This window comes from Mesitornis unicolor, unplaced genomic scaffold (assembly GCF_000695765.1).
Source record: "Mesitornis unicolor isolate BGI_N332 unplaced genomic scaffold, ASM69576v1 scaffold19503, whole genome shotgun sequence".
In the NCBI taxonomy this organism is placed as follows: domain Eukaryota; kingdom Metazoa; phylum Chordata; class Aves; order Mesitornithiformes; family Mesitornithidae; genus Mesitornis; species Mesitornis unicolor.
The window spans coordinates 1,381-20,637 of NW_010174341.1; the positions used below are offsets into that span (position 1 = coordinate 1,381).

Below are 19,257 nucleotides of genomic sequence, written 5' to 3' on the forward strand. Positions count from 1 at the left end.
CCCTTGCAGGGCCACAGGGCTGGGGGACCCAGCCTGGGTTCAGCACCACCACCGCTGCCCCGGGTGAAGTTATTTACTTATCATTACCCTGACACCGTTGGGAGGCTCAGCCATTTCGCACTGCACCATTTTGGATATTTCCAGGTTGGTGCGTCATGTCCCACGAGGATGTCACTGCTCAGGAACCCACAGCACCCCCAGGGAAAGGGCTGGGGGACAGCTAGGGCTGCAGGGATGCTCAGCTCCAGTCCTCAAGGTCAAGCCCCATCTTCCCCTAAATGTGACACCAAGAGTCTTCACCACCCTTTTTGTGGGCATGGGGTGATGGGGTCACAGGACCCATCCTAGTGGTGCATCCCATGGAGCAGCCACAGAGCTGGATTTCGAGTTGGATCAGCATCTTCTCCAATGTTTCACTGCTGTCCTTCTTGGATTCCGACATGATCAAGTGAACAATGAGGGGAAAGGGAAGTATTATTATTATTATTACTGTTATTATTATTATTCATTATTTTCAACATTTCAAATAAAACCACGTTGTGTTGTAAACAGAAGCTCACTCCTCAGATCTGCTCAGCCAAGTCCCAACTAAGGTTTATGTTTGAAATGGGCTTCCACTGAAAGAAAAAAAAAACAGAAAATAAAATTAAAAGCACGACAAGCACCATCAGGCTGTGATCTGGATGGTCCTTGCCTTGCTGATGCTTCTTGGCTCTGATTATCCTGGCAACTGGGTAACCGATCATCCTTATAGCACCATGGACATCACACCAGAGGTGATGAAGAGGTAAAGATACCCTCCTCCTTCTACTCCTTCTCCCAGTGTGAGCCCCTCTCTGCTCAGACAGCCTTGGCATCCTCCCTGGGTGGGGAAGGGCTGCCCCACTCACACTGCACAGGAGGCAGCAATGCCTCATCCCCAATCCCCCTCCATCCATCCCGTCCTCTAACGCACGGAAAGCACTGCCCTCACCAGCAAACACACCTGCGTATTCCTGAGGCAGCATCGGCCGGCTTATAACTTTCTGAAAAGTTGTGATCCACTCCAGCTGGTCGTCCTCTGTCTCACAGGCAAAGAGGAATTTCCGATCCGGCGTGACGATGGTAATCCCGTGCTGCCAGTGGTTTCCCTGCGTGGACGGCGGGAGCCCTTCCAGCACCTTGTAGCTGTTTTCCTTGCTCCCAATAAACACTTCCCCTCTAGCAAAGGCATCCTAGGAGATAGCGGAGCAGTCAGGCAGGTGCGACTGTGAAGGGAGCTCTGCATCCCGGGCAGCCAGGACATGGCTCACCCTGCACCATCCAAAAACCCCATCAGCTCTAGCTCCTCGCAGGGGGCCCCACAATACAGGACCAACACCATTATCTGCGCACAGCGCTACTGCACACTGGACACCATGCAGATCCATCTAGCAGTGATAGCTCAGAGCCCTCTTGGCTCTCCCACAAGCCTGAGCTTCCCTGCAGATGATTATTATTACTATTATCATTGCTATTATTGTTACTACTATTATTATTATTGAAGATAATTCCCAACAGATAGCCCAGGCACCTTCATCTTACCAGGGGATCTTTGAAATACATGAGCCGCCGGTCATCCATGGTGAACCATCGCTTCTTGAACCCCTCTGTTTGCTGAAGAGTCAAAAACCACCAGATTACACACCAAAGCAGCACAGCTCCCCGCTTACTGGGCATGACCCAGCAGTATCAAGGCATTCGGAGGAACCCAGTGGGTTGGGGCAGTTGGGGGCAGGCAGCTTCTGGGCCACCACAAGCTGGCACCGCAGGGTCCAGGCAAGCTATACCTGGTGGGCTTGCAGGCATGGGCAGGGAGATGGGGTGGTTGGTTTGTGAGGTGAGTCTTGTGAGGAGTTTTTAACATTTGCTTCCAGGTAGAGAAAGCATATGAAGGCGTTCACAGCATTAATGTTACTAGCAGGCCCTTCTCAGCCCCGCAGAGAGCAAGACTCACATTTAGAGGGACTGCAAAAGCATTTTGTATCCTACCTTTGGCCCCGTTTTCTCCATGTACCCTTCCTTCAGGTAGTTTCTAGAAAGCTTTGGCACCAGCTGGAGTAACCAAAAGAGAGAAAAGAGAGAGTAGCGTCAGAGGGAGCTGGGGCATCGCTGGGGATGCAGGGCAGGGCTGGGGGTCACTGCAGGAAACCCCACGCCAAGCTTGCCTTGGCCCTGAGCCCACCTGACAGCTCTGGCCCAACGCTTCAGCCCCACTTCAAAGCGCTCAGAGGAGGTGGGTGCAGAAACACGAAGCATCTTTGCACCAGCAAAGCCACCAGACTCCAGGAGACGCCCCCGGGCCAAATCCCACCTCACCACACAGCTCTGCAGATGCCCCCTCCACCAGACACAGCAGGAGCCTCTCCCGCAAGCCCTAAGGTGTAATTTGCCAGTAAAACCCCATCCACACACTCCGCCTGTGCACTGCCCCCTCCACAGATATTGCTGACAGCAGCTAGCAGCCCCAGGGATATTTTTAACGCTGCTTAGCGAAGACAAGGCAGTAGCTGCAAGATCCTCACAGATGCCTCTGAAATGCTCTTGAAAAAAGACAAGTATCATCAAAATCAGAGACAAAGAGCCTGGCCACACACTGGTCCTGCCTTTCATTTAAACAGGGTACTAACAGCTTCACTTGCCAAATCGCACCCCTGTAACACCTAACACTGCCCAAGAGCAGCTCTGGTTGAGCAGACGTGTGCTTGTAGGGCACAGACACCCCAAAATACAACAGCCCAAAGAAACACAGCTGCTCCACAGCAGCCGGGAGCATCTTCATCTTGGACACTTCAACATGGGCAGCAAAGGGCTCTTCAATGTTCACAGCCCCGGCGTTTGGCTCCTGGGACAGCACTGGGGACACTTTGCTAAGCAAGGAGCTCAGCACCCTTGGCAAAGGCAGCTTGGGCAACCTTAGGGTGGTGCGAGCAATTTACAACTCTCTACTGCATTTAACCTGGCTCTTGTTTAAATGTAACGTTTTTCTATCTCTCCGACAGGGTAAAGGAATCACAGATTAGATGTGAATGACGGCAACATCCAGGATGGAGCTACCACCCATACATGACCCAGAGGCCTCCCCACGCTCAACTTCATGAAGGGTCATTCAGTATTTCAAGGTGTTAAATTAAACCTCACTAAACATTACACTCCTCTGATTCCCCCAAAGCATCATTGATGAAAAGGGGATGAAAAGTAAAACTATAGCTTATCTCACACCAGAACCGCCACAGGGTGAGCATATGAACCCTCTCACCAACTGCCAGACAAATGGCAACTTTGTTAAGGTCTGTGGGGTTTATTGGGGCAATTCAATGCAGATGTGCCAACCAACTTTAACAGAAGCAGAGGATATGGAGAGGGAGAGAAGTGACTATAGAAAGTATAGACTGCACAGCAACTGTACTGCAGCCAGCTAACGAGGCTGCTCTTACGGTTTCTTCATATTTTACCAGTTTAACTTCTGATCAGAAAATGGTCTGAAGTCCCTCATGCCAGGGGTCACCAGCCATGGGAACGCTCTTTCTCCTCCCCTCATTCTCCCCAGGGACTGGGATGGTTTGAGGCAGCTGCTGTCAGTCCGATGGGAAGGTTTTGGCTCTGGGGTCCTTGGGGTGCATGGGCAGCCATCGACAGAGCCACCCCTGCACCCCCACTGGACCCCTCCCAGGTAATTACCAGAAGGCAAGTAATGCAATTAGATTTCAAAATCTACAAAGTCAAGGAGGTAACAGAGAGTAACCACCACCAACAGCCAGGGAGGTTATGCACCAACTGCAGCGCAACTGCAACACAAGGCACTTCCAGTCAGCGTGCACTAATACAGCCTTTGGGATTATATTAGCAAAAGATAATGCAATTAACAGCTCCAGCTCCCGGAAAATACAAGACAGAGATTCATGAAATGGGCTGCATTGACCTACACACAAAAACTCATCCCACTGGCTTGCGTACAGCACTGATGCTCTTTTGCCTTCATCATTCCTACCTTCCAGCCTTTGTTTCAGCTTTTAATATAGCAAAAATCTTTAAGACAGACGCTTACGGCTGCTGTGCATGTGACAGCATTGGGGTTACTCATAGGCACGACTCACATTTTGAGTGTCAACACATGTGCGCGCACACACACTGGGCCCAAAGCTGGATGCTGGTTACTGCACGTGGGCTCTGCAGCCCCCATGAGGATTTCAACTCAGCAACTGTAAAACCCTCTGAAGGATGGAGCACTTCCAGCCTGGTAACAAGAAGCTAAAAATGAGCAAAAAAAAACAAACAACAGCAGGAAAACTCACATCAACGTCGCTGGCTCCAGGGAATGCCACTTGTAAGTAATGAAACCGGGCTGCCCGGATGGCATTGAACCAATCCACTATTTCCTAATAACAAGAAAGAAAAGCAAAGTGAGTAACATAGCCCACACATAAAATAGTGTGATCCCACTGCCTTTCATCTCTTCCATCACTTTGTCCCAAGTGACAGAGGGCACTTTAGCAGCAGTCCTTCAAAAAAAATAAAATGCTGACTGTGGGCAAGGATTGCCTGAATCTCACCCAAATTTTGAGGTCTTAGCAACATATTTCAGTGTTTTGCTAAAAGAATGGTCAAATACCAGTTTATCTTTGTACTCCAGTCCATCAGTCATATCCGCGAGTCCTTCAGGGACAAGGACAGTGACATTGAAGTCTCAGCTCAATTCCCAGCTGCTCTGGCACTTCTACCTTTCCTTGGCAGAAATCTCTCTGTTTTGTTTTGTGATTTTGTTTTGGTTTGGTTTTTTCCCTTTGAAGTAGTTGTTTTATAACGTACTTGTTTCTAAACTCATCTATTTATTTGTCTCTGATGAGACCCACAGAGCCCGTACTGCACTGGCTGCCTTTTTGAAGGTTTCACTGAGAGATGGCAAATTAACTTCAAGTGATCCACACAGGAGGCTCTCAAATAACTGCCCCAAGGTCTACAGGTATGGGAAAGGAAAGGCATTTTGGAAGGGAAGTGTAACAGCTGCCCGCACCAGGATGCTGAGCAATTGGGCTGTCATTAATGCACGTGGAGCTCCACACACCAGGGACAGGTTCAGTGAGACAGACTCGATCCCAAAATAAACCCTGCCAAGCTTTCAGGTGAGGCTGCTATAGCATAGGAAAGACTATGATTCTATGATCTGTGATTCTATGATCTGTGATTCTGTGTGAAAGACCATAGCAAAGTAGAAGTCAGCTTTCAGAAAGATTTAAATGTTTTTATGCTTTAAAAGTTATTGGGGAGTGGAAAAAGGCCCTTACATGTAATTTTGCAGATCTTAGTTTGGAGGAGTTGAACTTGAGGTATCTCAAAAATGGTCTAAGGTGGCAAATAGCCACTCTAAAAGTTCAAATGCTTTGCTTTGACTTGTTAATTTACTTCAGGTTGAAAGGAAAAAAAAACAACAATAACAAACCCTAACAGGGCATAGACAAACAATGTTTTGGAAAACTCTGACCTACTTGTCTGAGGTTTTACTTACTGATCACTCATGTTCCTACCCTAAGCAGCTAAGCAGACCCCAGATAGCAGCACAAAGAGGATCAGCCAGAGGAACTGGCTCCCGAAGTTAATGATGACCAAACCAGGCTGGAGGTAATGGAAAATAAGCTGTAATGTTAAAACACTGATATTTCATACAGTCACCAACCAGATAGCTATATGTATATATATGTGTGTATATATATATAGGTCTCCTCCTTGATTGTGATGCAAGACACAGTTTCACCCTGCAGAAAAGCAGAGCCTGAAACCCTCATTGACTTCCAACAGTCTATTGCTTCCCAGAATACTGATGTCCCATTACTGGAGGAAGGGGCACCACCACCTTGCTGCATACAAACCTGTACTAGTGTATGCAGAGCCAGAAGGCTCAGTTGCTAAAAACTTTCTGTGTATAATTATAAACAATGCCACAAATAGAGTGAGGAGATCCTATCTGCTCTATTAAAACATTAAACTGCTCAGTGTTTCCAGATGGGAAGGTGCTGTCTGATTAGCTCATTAGCAGAGATTCCTGTCGCTGATTTGTATCTCAGAGCAAGCAGAGGAAATCAGCTGCTGCCTGCACCTTTGCAAGGGGCTTTTCCAGGCTCTGGGGTTCCTCCTGGTCTGCTTGCAGTGCCACCGCACACTTCCCCTCTGCCACCTTGGTCTCTCTCCAGTCTCCATCAGAGCCACCCACATTGCCCTGGCAGTCTCAGACTGACAACTTCAGATTAAAATGTGACTTCACCTCACCATACCTCCTCACCAGTCCCTTCATCATCAGTCCCTGAGCCCCTCTGCTACAGCCCCTTCTGCTGCTGATCAATGTCCTCTCCCCATCCTGAAAGCTCCTGGTGCGGCTGAGGAAAGGAGGAGCACTGGGGAAGAGCATTTTGCTAATTTGTCTAGAGAAAACCTAAAGATTTTGGTTTGCACCGCAAAGGGTGGCCTTTCCTGGAGACTCAGCTCACCTATAAGCATCCCAAGAGTGATGGCAACACCAGGGATGGCAGCAGAAACCGCGGCTTTCTGAGCTGCTCCTGCTGAGGCTTCCAGAAGTCCTGCAGAGGGAGCTTCAGCCCCGGACAGGAGCTCAGAGCGGTGGGAAATCCACTCCTGCAGTTTTTCTGCCTCCCACCACAGATGGAGATCTGGAGATCTGCTGTCCCGTTCTGTGAAGCTCTGGGGCAGCAGCAGGGTGACCACTGTGTCTGTCTGTCCTTTATCCCTTTGGGTGTCTTACTCCACTCAAAACTCACCAGGGCAGCAGGGCTCTCCCAGCTTTTCTAGGGGTCGAATAAGCCCATGCTGGATTATCCCATCTGAGAGATGAGCCTGCTTTCTTCAGGGGTATTGCAGCAGCACAGCCATGCGGAAAACAGCATGTGATGCTCTGGATCACTGCCGAACTCCTCAGAGGGAAAAAAAAACCCAAATCCAGCCAGATTGGCAACAGGATTAGACAGAGAGGGATCAAACCCCAGAAATACAAGACAGGAGCCTAAATCAGGGTCAAGCGATTCAGACTGGGGAGAGGCGGCATCTCTGGGTACAAGGGGATGCCCTGGGGCTGCTGGGGGCGGGTATGGGAGGGAGCAAAGGGCAGCAGAGGACCGCAGGCAAGTTTGGGGCTGCCTCTAGTCCCAAAGGGTGGGAGCTCACACCAGGGTGTGCGATTTTCTGCAGCGCTCGCTCAGTCGAAGTGGCAGAACAATTTCAGGGAAGTGGAAAGAAATTCAACCTGGGCATTATCAGATGGCATCAGAGCACGTCCTGCCAAACCACCGACATGAAGGCAGGAGGAACTGTGTGAGACTTGCGAGACTGCTCCTTCCACGAGCCCCCAGAAAACCCAGCATTTTAAACCAAATGGACCACCAAAGTCCAGCAAACAACAAATGCAGGCATGACAGTGTGATGCAGCTTTCACAGGAAAGAGCTTCTTCCTCTTATTTCAGTTTAAACTGTGGCCAGAGAGGTACCTGAGAGCAACCCAGCAACACTTTGCTGTGCTAAAGCAGCACCTAGTGACAAGCAGTGCCTCCTCTGTGCCATGGGACTTGCATATTCCACCAGGTAAAGCACATGGAGAAGGTAAATTCAGGAGCAGCTCTGTCAGAGCAGCTCCCCAGGATGCTCAAAATCCATGGAGCAAGATCCCATGGTGCTGCAGGGTGTGAGGGGCCAGGCAGGCTGATCATCTATTATGCATGCCCATTATATGCACATATGGATGTGTGTGAATGCGTATTACACGCACATCTCTGTGCATGTACAAAACCAGGTAATGCCACTAATTAACCCAACCCAGACACACTAATTAGTTCCCACCAGAAGCACCTGTACTGCACAGGAACTGCATCCAGCCTCCACAGCGCAGCCCTGCAAGGATGACAGCACCACCCTGCTCCACTGCACCCGGAGCCTGATCAGTAGCAGAGGCAAAATCGGCTTTGCTCATCCACAAGTTAAGAATATCTTGGGTTTTGGTGGCATTATTGGCCTAAACTGTCTGGCAAGGAGTGACTGCTAACCCACAAATCCCTGCTGTGCTGGTCCATGAGGGATGGCCCCCAGAAAGCCTCTCTGACAGACAGGGTGCTGAGCGGGTTGTAACACCAAAGGATGAAGGCACTGTGATGGTCAGAGGAAAGCAGACACAATGTGAACATGACACCTTTAGGCTCTGATTTCATGGGCCCTCCAGGGTTGCTGGTATTCTATGGCGAGCCTCAAGTATTTGGGGGAGGGAAGAAAGGACGAAACATATTAAAACAAGGCAGTGAGATGACACACACTGCAAACTTCCCCTGGCCTGCTCTCTGCATGGACACCGGTCCGTGGAGACAAGACCCCTGGGGCAGCGTGGTGGCTGTCGCTGTTCTTCACAGTAGCCCCAAGGCTGGGACCCCCCTGACGCCCTCCAGGAGGGCTGGGACCCACTCACTACCCTGGTCTCCGTGTCCCGCTGTCCTTGTGGAAACAACCACCCCAGACCCGCAAGACTCCTTCTTCACACCTCCTTTCAGAGGCATGAGATCACCAAAGGGGATTTATTTCAATACAAACATGCAGATTTCAATTTTATTAAGTACAAAGGCAGAGAAACAACCAGTTCCCCAGTCCTCCTACAATCCAGTTTGCTCCCCTTTCGCATGTCCTTAAATCAAGTCCCCTCACCTTTCGTTGTTCCATTCACCCCATCTCCCTCTCTGGGCACCAAAGAGCCTCCCTTAAAAAATGTCCCTGCCTCTAGGTCTCGTTGCAAGCAGAGGAACAGCAACTCCTTCCATTTGCATCTCATTATTTAGAAGATGCAGTTTGCAACCTCCGTGCTTGGAAAGACACGACAAACATGCTCAAAGCTGGTTGTGCATCCTGTACCCCCATTCCTTCCACACCCCACAGTGATGCCCGGCTCAGTCAGAGCCTGGAGTGCCACAGGCTGCCTCAGAGCAGCAACAAACCCAGGACCACAACCCAAACCTTCTTGTTACCTCTGCCCCCTCACCTTGCCATCTTCGTGGTAGACAAAGATGTTCCTTGTGCTATTGTCCTTCAAGTAAGTGATCTGCAGTCCGTGTGGGTTCCCAATTTTTGCAGGCTGGAAAGTCGCGTTTAGATGTTCGATCTTCATAATTGCTTTGGGTTCTTTTGCCTGGAAAACACAGCTGAGTGAGCAAACACTCGAGAATTGGCTTTCAAACCAGAAAGCAGTTCACTTGGTCAGAAAAATACTCCTGATTGAGGCCATTAGCTAAAAAACTGACTCCCAGCCCACAAAACTGCCTGGTGATGATATATCAGAGACTTTGCTCAGGCATCAATGACTGTTTTCTGTCAGCCTGGAAAAAAACTCTGTTCTTCTGCAAAATTCAGTAGAGTTTAAGGGGAGAAAGGTTTCAGCCCCAAAGCAATGGACAGGCCAAGTCTCACAAGGGCATGCTATACTATAAAGACAAGCATCTTCACCGTGCCTCCTGTCTCAGCCTCTGTTCAGCTGTCTCCTGACCCCTAGATCTCCTCCAGCCTCTTCACCTAAGGACAAATGACCAGCATTTATACTGGGAGGAGTGCTGTCATAGAAGAAAGAAAAACACTGTCAGACAGAATACACAAATTGGGGGCAAATATACAACTTACAGCCCATTTCTTGGGTGGGTCAGCCCAATGATGAGCCTGGATCAGGCCCTCCCAGGCACCAATCCCACCTGCATCCTCTGTGGCAGGTCACTTGGACTTTGTAGCACAGTTTGTCTTCCTACAAAACATCTCTAGGAGTTTACCACCCTTTCAGGACTGCACTGAGAAGTGAACCAGCAAGTGTGAACAAAACATCCCAAAACACAGAGATTAGGCTCTTGGTAACAGCAGTTTTGGGGCACAGTCAGGGGCCAGCAGCAGGTCACGTAGCAGTGCCGTGGTGCCCAGCACCACGTGGAAGTCCCTGAACTGGCAGAGATGCTAGTGCTGCTTTTGGGGACTTGGGGACTTGCCATGGGCACACAGCCGCCATGGGTGGCCATGGGGGAAATCCCAGCAAAGAGGACATGTCTAGACAGCACCGTTCCAACCACAGCTACGGTTGATAACAAAGCAAAGATGCTTCAAGCTACCAGAGCAGTCAACAGTGACTGAATGGGGCTGCTGGGACTTTCACTTCTCCCTCGGTAATGACTGGTGCTCTCCCATCCACGAGATGCAATTGCACCACACCACACCAAGCTGAAGAAGAAGACGGTGCTATCGCAGCTGGCTGCTGGGTATGCAGAAGTGTGGATGGACGTTCACCTCCTCTGCACGGCATGGCTCATCGTGACACCACGACTGCATCAAGTACTTGAGAAAACTGGCTGGTGGCTCGGCCTGGGCTGTCCTCAGCTGCAACGTTCAGGGGAGACTCAAAGGCCAAAGAAAACACCTTGGCTTCCTCCATTGCGTGGTGCAGAACAGCAGTGTCTATCCATTCATCACATATGCAATTTTCATGGTATTAGCTCCATTTCCCACTTACAATAAATGAAATGTGCTCTGAGGAAAAAGACAAATGCTTCCACTGCTTGGCACTGGAACAGAAAATCAGGGAGCTTTTCCTCTGGATTGCTGGCCATGCCATGTAGAGGAGGTTTCAGACCCCACTGACTATCATGAGATGGTGATACCTTCATCACAAGCCAGCCACAAATATGAAATCTCTGTCAGATGGATGATACAGAGCCAGAGCTGAGAAAAACTCCTTCGTTGGCAGTTTAGGAAAAGTCTTACTGGCTCAACAGAACATGAATGCATACAACGGCCAGCTCAGGTGTCTCACCATGACAGTGGTGGTGGACTGAGTCCTGGAGCGATCAGGAACCCAATGCTTACAAAAACTGTAACACTATACATAAAACAGTGGGCTAGGGATTACTAGTTTAAAGGTGCTCTTACAGCTGCAATCCCCTGTCCACATACAGCAATCCCAGGTACTCACGTCATTTTTGTTGAAGTACTTCAGCGCACCTTCCCTCTCTGATAACACGAATTTTCGGCTTAAGAATTGCCCGTTATCACGTCCTCTCTTCCACAGAAATCCTTCTCGGTACCCTGCAGCAGAAAGCAATTGCTGAGACCCAGGGATAAAACGCTGTATTTTTAAAAAGAGATAGGGTAAAGAAAAGGAGAAGAGCTTCAACTTCAAAACCAAGCAGACCAGATGTGTGGCTGGATTGCTCAAGATAGGAATGAAACAAGTTTTCTTCTTCAGATTTGCCCTTCTCACTCCATTCTTGCTCTTTTCCAACAGCTTGTGCTTCAGATGTCCCTGTTGTGCCACCACGATGGGCAAAAGCAGATTTTCCCCGTGCATCCTGTGCTGCAATACAGGTGAAGACTCGAGGAGCAAGGCTGTCTCCCTGCCACGACTCCCAGCACCACAGATGCTGCTCAACTCACATCGGCAGCACTTTTGGAGCAAGGGAAAGGCAGGCAAGATCTGTCCTCCTGCGTTGATGTCGCCAAATAATTAAAAACAAGGTGTGTGCATGCAGGGAAAGCTGTTCAGGGTGGATGGCTATATCACAGTAAGCCACAAACATATTTTTCACATGGAAAAAGGGAGAAATGGTTGCAATTCTTTGCACTGATTTCAGGGTTCAGAAAGTCCCTGAGGCAGGCCCAGCATCCTCTCCCCAGGGAGAGCCCAGCTGCCCATCCCATGCCTCTTCTCTCCCCCTGGATATCAGCCCCATTGGCGGATGTGCTGCTCAGGAAGAACACTACTCAAAATATACGTGCTTTATTTAAAACTCAAATGAGCCAGAAAGAGAAAAAACAAATCTAAAAATCTTAACTCCTCAAATCAGAAAAGCAATTAGAGGTGATCACTGCCAGCACCTCCTGCAGCAGCCACAACATGCAACTTATTTCACAGTAAGTTTAATTGATGCTCTAATTTTAAATGCTTCAAAACAAAGAAACCCCAAGAACTGTTCAATGTAAGTTTTGTGAATATGACCAGAGCAGTGTGATGGTCGTCTTCCATTTATTTAAGATATAATTATACAAAAATTGCACTGAAAAAGTGTTCCCTTTCTCTCTCAGCTTCACACTTGTTTTTTGTTCCTGGGCTCTCATGAGCTAGGATTTTAAAGTTAAAAATTCTCTGTTTTATACCAACTTTCAGCTAAGTAACGACACTTCTTTTATTATGTGAAGTGGCTCTGCAATCAGCAGACAGCCTCTCCTTCACCTGCCTGCTACAAAGCAGCGGTGTGCAGAAATCCCTCATCCAACCTGCTTCTCACTTGTTCATCCTGATATAGGATTGATTTAAACCACAGATGAAAGATGCAGAAAAATCATTCAACCATCTCCTTGACACTGACTCTACAGGTACAAGCGATATAAAACATTTCCATACCATAAAAACCTATAACAAGAAAAAAAAAACCACACACAGGCACACATATAATGATCAGAAAAGACAGGAAGAGTGATATCAACAACAGCTAAAGATGCTAACCAAAGGGAAAGTGCCCATGTAGCTAAATATGCCTTTGCTGGTAGCCGGAATACCAGTTTTGTCTGTCGGGACCTACAAAACTTTAAGTCAAATACTTTCTCCAGATCCTCACAGAGACCTTTACTGAATGCCAGGCAAAGCCCTCGACGTCTGCCACAGATGAGTGTGACTGCAAAGCCCGCGCTGTTGCTAATGCTCAGTGCAAACCACAGAGAGCATCGTAAATCCCCCCCGGCGCATCCGATGGCTGGCATGTGGGGCAGCAAACGGGATGATAACTTCATGCAGATGGAAGTGGTGGAAATATTTAGAGCTGTCAGCAGGCTTTCCTTTGTTTCTTTATTCTATCCGGGGCATTTGCTGCAGCAGGACTGTATTTTAAAACACAGAGCCTCATCCTGTCCCCCTCGAATGGGTGTGTACTACCACCGAGGAACTGGCACAAGGGTTTACATGTTGGAGCCTGCAGGGATCCCCTCTTATGTGTTATTTACAGCTCTCTCACAAGAGAGAGCCAGTGCAAGCAGAGTGTGCACCTCTTCCTGCCGTGAGATCCCACCGCCCCTGCTGCCTGCACTCCCACCAACCTACTGTCCCCCACCAGCCTCCCATCCCCCATGGCTAGGCAGACCCAGCAGCAACCAAGCCCATGTCACTGTCCAGAGATGCAGGAGGGACAGCCCAAACCCTCCGTTATCCCACAGCCATGGCCAGCCGGTGATGCCACACCAATGCCCACCTAGTACTTCCCCCCCTCCGAGCCTTCCCCATCCCTCCAATACAGGACAAGTGCGCCACCCCATGCAGAGCATCGTCACTCATGTGCACTGTCAGCTGTATCCATGTACATCTAGAGGGCCGATACCAGATGTATCAAGGGTATTACAGGTCTGAAGCTCCTTCTCTGATCCAAATGTGGGCTTGCTATGGTCTTTCTCTACCAAAAAAAAGCACAGCTAACCCATTGGACAGCATCAGAAAGAGAAGAATCCACAGGGAGCGGGCTTATCCAAAGTCTGAACAAGGGGAAGCAGCCAAGAAAGCCACCAAAACCCAACCAAGGGCAGTCACATCCCACAGCAGCACAGGAAAGACCCAGGCTGATGCACTCATATCACTGCCAATGCAGGAATTAATTGCCAGGGAACAGAGGCTCCGACTGATTCAGTGTCAGACACTGCTACCTGCCGGGCTCGTATCAGCAGAAATGTTACATAACCTATAGCGGGCCGTACACATCGGAGCTGAATAGGAATAATATCTCTCTGACAGGAGACAGACAGGCAGGAGGTGATGCTTGGCTGATACACTTATAAAATGCAAGATTTGCTTAACATGAGGCAGAGATGCTGCTGGGGCTCTGACGGCTGGCATTTGCCGGTTGCTCTGTTGAATGGCGAAACACTAAGCAGCTTGCTCTCAAAGTGTGCGGTTTAGAAACCAAGGGCAGGCAGTTTCTGTTTCCCAAAGGGTGCTGATTTCTAATGCCAAGCTAGTCGGAGCACCAGGAGAGTACTTCAAAAGCCATTTCTATTCACTCCACTGAATGGCAGCGACAGCTTCAGAGCCTCTCCACTGCTTCTCTGTGCCTGACATTTGGGGAACACTAACATCTCAAAGGGTGCTGGACAGAGCTGGGTTTAGAGGAGAGGACATCGGTGTCAGATGAGAGAGGAGAGACAACGCATGGAGGACAGGGACATCTCCTGGCTGTGGGTCTCATCCATTCATTCATCTTGAGTGTTTCGTTACAAACATCTGAATGGCAAAGGATGCTACAGGCATTCCTTATTAAAGTCATTCCCCTTCACAACAGAGTTTTTGTGATTTTTCCTAACACTTACGGGATGAAGAATTTCCCCAAAGAGGATCTCAAATAACTGCAAATCTGTGAAGTCAACCTAATGCTTACCCCTGGCAGACGGGCATCATAACAGTTATGTATAAAGTGAGGGAAGCCCAGAGAGGTTTGGTGAGCTGCACAGGACAAGAATGTGAGTCAGTGTCAAAGTCAGGCTGGAAACCGAGCTTTTCCTGCACTCTTACATAGGGACATTTCATCCTTTTAATCTTCTCCTTCCAACTTTTTGTGGCAAAACATATCATCCAAATTCCACTACAAAGAAGAATTTAAAAACCCCAACACATGTGTTACTCCTTTCCATATGTCACATGCCAGTTCTTCCCAGACCCATCTCCTGTGCAAAAATGCTCCTGGCTGTTCTGAAAATGCCAGCTGCTACTTTCACTGTACTTTGGTACAGATTTCCATAAATCCTTTCCTTGCTTCTTTTATTTTTCTTTCTTTCTTCCTTCCTTCAGGGCTGCATCCTCAGTTCCTCTGCCCAAACCTGCTGCCTGCACCCCTGTCGACACCAATCAGTACAAAACACCATGAACCGGACCTGAACCCCATGTGAACCCACCCGGGTTCCCCAGGCAAACACTACACCAGCAAGATGTGGCCTCCGCAGCCTGATCTAAAGGACTGTGAAAACAGCCAGAGAAGGTGTCGAGAAACAAAACTGCAGGAGGCTGAACAGGGAACAGATCTCACACTGGAGGGGGCATCAGCATTGGAGAACTACACCATCTCTTCCTCATCCCTGTGGGCTGCACTGTCTCAGCAACAGCTTCGTATTTAGAGATACCTGGCCAAATTCAAACCCTCATGACAGCTCTTCTGCTTACATTCAAGCAAGACGGCTGCTAGCCCTACAACGCTTGCCAACTGCTGGTGTTGGACCATGCAGCATCGTGTCACCAACATGTTTGATTCCTCTCCCAACATAGTTCTGGCACAAACCCGTGATGCTTGCAGAAGAACCACCAAGCAGTTGTGACAAAGTTAACCAACAAATGGCATGTAATATAGCCTGAAATCACACAACCCAAATGGGTATTACGTAGCTTCCAAGGTAAAATGAGGAACTGTCAAATCTACACTTACTTCACCGCTGCAGCTAAAACTCTGAGGGGCAAAGAAAACAGGGTTTGGCTGGCTGCAAAGAAGATATTACATGGCCTTGTCATTGAGCTGGTGGCTCCTCCAAGCCTGGCATCTAAACCTGGCAGGACCCATTGGGTGCTTCAGTCTAGCCCAGCTTTCTCGCTGTCCAAGAGGCTGCAGAGGAAGCAAGGGAGAGGATTTTCTATCAAGACAACCTGAAGCAGACACTGTCCTTCCATCCGACTTCCGCTAGTATTTGGTCAAGTTCCCCATTTTTTTAAGAAGAGGGACATTGCTACTTCCCCACCTCAGAAGGCCGTTATGGTGCTTAGTTAATGCTGGGTATTTTGGTCTCTGAGAATGGATTATAGGAAGTACTCAAAATTACCCTTTCAGTTTCAGCTTTCTTCTCAGAGAAGAAAAAATCCCTCCCGCGAGGAGGACAATCAGATCCACTGGCTTGGAAAAAACCCAAACATGCATGGCCTTTGCTTTCTGTCATCCTAGGTAAAGCATTAGAAACTTGGAATTAAACCACATCTGCTCTTCAGTTTCTTTAGCACTATATTTTGCGATTTCACCTGAAAAAGAGGCATCAGAGCTGCTTGTTTCCATGACGTTTCCAAGGCTGTGGTAAAACCAAATCTGGTCCAAGGCTTTGAGGAGAAACACGTTAGTGTATCCAAAACCGTGCATAGCAACAGAGCCAACACCGTACCCGAGCCCAAATGCATTACTGTGTTGTTTCTTGCCTACTTGTCTCACTGCAAGACAAAGCATGGGAGGTTGAAATAGGAGAAAAAAAACAGTACTTGTATGTGTAATCCAAGAACCATCACATTTTCCTAGAGTTCGGGCAGGGCACCTCTACCTACAGAAGTAGATTTCCTTTCCTCTCAGCAGTTAAAGTGCTTTGACCTCAATTAAAAGCTTTGGAGAAGATTTAAATATGACTACATCACCTCACTGCTAAAATTGCAGAGTATATATCGCCACTTCTCTGCATGTCAGAAGCCAAGTAGTCTGCTCTATTAACATTGTAAGATGTTAATTAAACCAGAATGGTAGATGTGCACTTACTGGAGATGATGTACCCACTTTTTCTGTGAGGTTAAAGAATTGCACAACTGGAGCGGTTGAGTGGCAAATCCCTGATATCCTGTGTCACCACTGACACCAGTGTCACAGTATCCTTTTGAAACAAGAGCCCGAAGGATATTTCTTCTGAAATAAACCATGCTGTCCATAGTTGGAGGGCTGGATGGAGAGGGCGGCAAGTTCTAAGGCTTCCCTAGGGACTGGACTTCGAATGGTGTTGCAGAAAGAACTGCACACTTCTTATTTGGGCTGTGTCAGTATAAATTGTTTGGTTTTATTGCTGTAACTTGTAATATTTCTTCCTGTAGCATTTGGCAAGACATTTCTATTACTTCAATTTGAATTTTTTAAGCATGTGCATTCCAATTAAAAAAAATTATAAAAAAGGAATACTAAATTTTCTCATGGAGTGAAACAAACCTGTTTGTCCACAGACAAACTCATCCTCCCATACGTAAGGCAGCCCCCTGCAAGCGGTGTCAAGGCTGGTCAAACACCTTCAAGCCTGCAGTCAAGGCTGCGGCCGCTCCCCTGCTCCACCGCGCAGCACCAGCAGCTTTTTTCTTTTTTCCTCTGTCTGCAGCTGTGCTGAGGAGCTTGTAACTTCCCTGTAAATAATTCTGCAGTCATCTCCGGATAAATACACTTCCTCCTGGTTACATATTCAGCAGCGCAGATAGAGGCGCATTGGAAATGTCAGCACCCACATGTGCAGGAGGCAGAGGGGACCTTGCTGATGCAGGGGCATCCTTCCCCCAGGTGTCGTCCTGCACAGACCAGGTGAGGAGCCACCAAGAGCTGCTGCTGCTCAAGCACAGTTCAGTGCTTTGGAAATGAAAGTCTCAGCAAAGAACAAATGAGAATGTATTTAGTGATCCTGCAAACCAGTCTCCTTGCCCTGAGAAGGACGCCTGGGAGGGAGGTAAACTCTTGGTGCACCGTATGTAAGGATGGGTGCCTGGCACGTCTCACGTCACACTCTCTTGCAGCCATGAGAAGGGAGTGATCTCTCTTCACCCCCCTTAGGACAACTCCTTATCCCTCTCTGAGACAACACATCCTCATCACATCTCACCCAGCCAGGCACCAGAGTCCAAGAGCTCCCATATGCCAACACCCGGACACCGACACCAACCATTTTCTCATGCACACACATTTTAGAGGCAAGAATTTCCCAGCTCTTAATCAACCAGTCCTCTCTTAATGAGCACTTAGCATGCAAATTACTTTTCCTAAAGGCCATTTTGCAGAGAAGGGCTTCCTGTTGCCATCCAGTCTGCCTCTACTGCCTTCCAGGAGCTCATAAAACAATTATTGTCCTGCTGCATTGTAGCACCCCAGCTATGGATGCAAGCAGCCGATTAGATTGATTGCTTCCACAATACCCAATTAACCCACTCACTCTGCAAATGATTGACTTAATCAAAGGCAATTAGCTCTTGAATGGCTACATCAGACAGAAAGCCAGGATTTAGTAGTTGATTGAGATAACACCTTACAGACTTCTCCTTGGCCTTCTAAGGGGAAACTTCATCATTAATGCTCAGCTCAGAGGTCGAAGCAGCTGAAACCTTCGTCTGAGGTTTTAGGTGGCACAGAAAACACAAGGGAGTAGGAACACATACATTTCCCTTTAGAGATAAAAGGAGCAACGCCACATGCTGCTCCTAAGGGGAACTTGAAAAGCATTGATGTTCCCCTTTCCCCCCTCTTCCTGCTCATGCAGGCCTGGGAGCACCGACCAGTTGAACAGACCTCAATGACCAACTGTCAGGAAATGGTAACTTTTATTCCTGACAGCTCTAGACAGTCAGTCCCTGAGTGCTGGACGTACAAGACTGTCTCCCACTACCAGTCCTCCAAGCAAAGTCAAGTGTGTTTTACAAAACCATCTTCAGTACTGATGTCTTGCAAGGCATCTTCTCCCACAACATAAAAAAGCTGCACAAAAAGACTGGATTTGGAGACAGTACCATGGCTCTGCAGATATACGTATGTCAGTGTCCTCAGTGACTGTTCTTCCTCTAGACAAATCACCCCAACTGACACAGCCAAGATGAAGCCTCACCATGGGAAGGTCAAGGAGAGCAACCCATACTCCCTAATACAGAGGACAGAGATCATTTTAGATTGTGTGTAGGACAACTTCAAGGTTGAAGCCAAGCATAGAAAACAAACTCTCCAGATCACTGAAAAAATATGTTGTCATCTTGCTTCATCTTGAGCAACAAAGCCTTTGAAATGGAAAAAAGTCATGTGTTCAGCTACCCAGCTACCAGGATCAATATGTGAAACGGAGCCAATACATCATCTCTACGGAAAAAAAACCATGGGGCTGAGCTTAACAACACATTGAGGCCCTCAGGTTGACAGAAAGAAGACAAGGTCTGTCCCTGTAAATAGGCGTGTGGTATTTAAATGCAAGTTCGGTCCCTGGGTTTCCAGTCTCCTTTAATGTCATCATGAATACGCTTGCATTGCTGGCTCACAGCTGAAAATCCAAATTGCTTCTGAGCAAAGCCCCAATAATAAAGCTGAAATCCATTAAGCCTGTGATGTTTGCCACTATTTAAATCTGATTAAAATCGTACATGACACCACTAAGCCTAACAGTCAGAAAACACCCCTGTCAGGTCTGATGTCTCCCCATGTAATCCAGACTCCGCTCCTTTCACCA

At 48.1% G+C, this 19,257-nt stretch overlaps 1 protein-coding gene across 1 annotated transcript in view; it reads right to left on the reverse strand.

The window, feature by feature from the left end:
- Positions 1–389: 389 nt before the first annotated feature.
- The window catches only part of LOC104537986 (arf-GAP with dual PH domain-containing protein 1), a gene marked incomplete at its 5' end in the record, with an annotated part of 34,995 nt that continues 16,127 nt past the window's right edge, over positions 390–19,257 (reverse strand). Inside the window, 7 exons of the mRNA XM_010181020.1 lie at positions 390–617; positions 986–1,214; positions 1,564–1,635; positions 2,011–2,073; positions 4,314–4,397; positions 9,041–9,187; positions 11,003–11,115. Coding sequence (XP_010179322.1) covers positions 589–617; positions 986–1,214; positions 1,564–1,635; positions 2,011–2,073; positions 4,314–4,397; positions 9,041–9,187; positions 11,003–11,115 — 737 coding nt within the window. The remainder of the gene's footprint in view (positions 618–985; positions 1,215–1,563; positions 1,636–2,010; positions 2,074–4,313; positions 4,398–9,040; positions 9,188–11,002; positions 11,116–19,257) is intronic.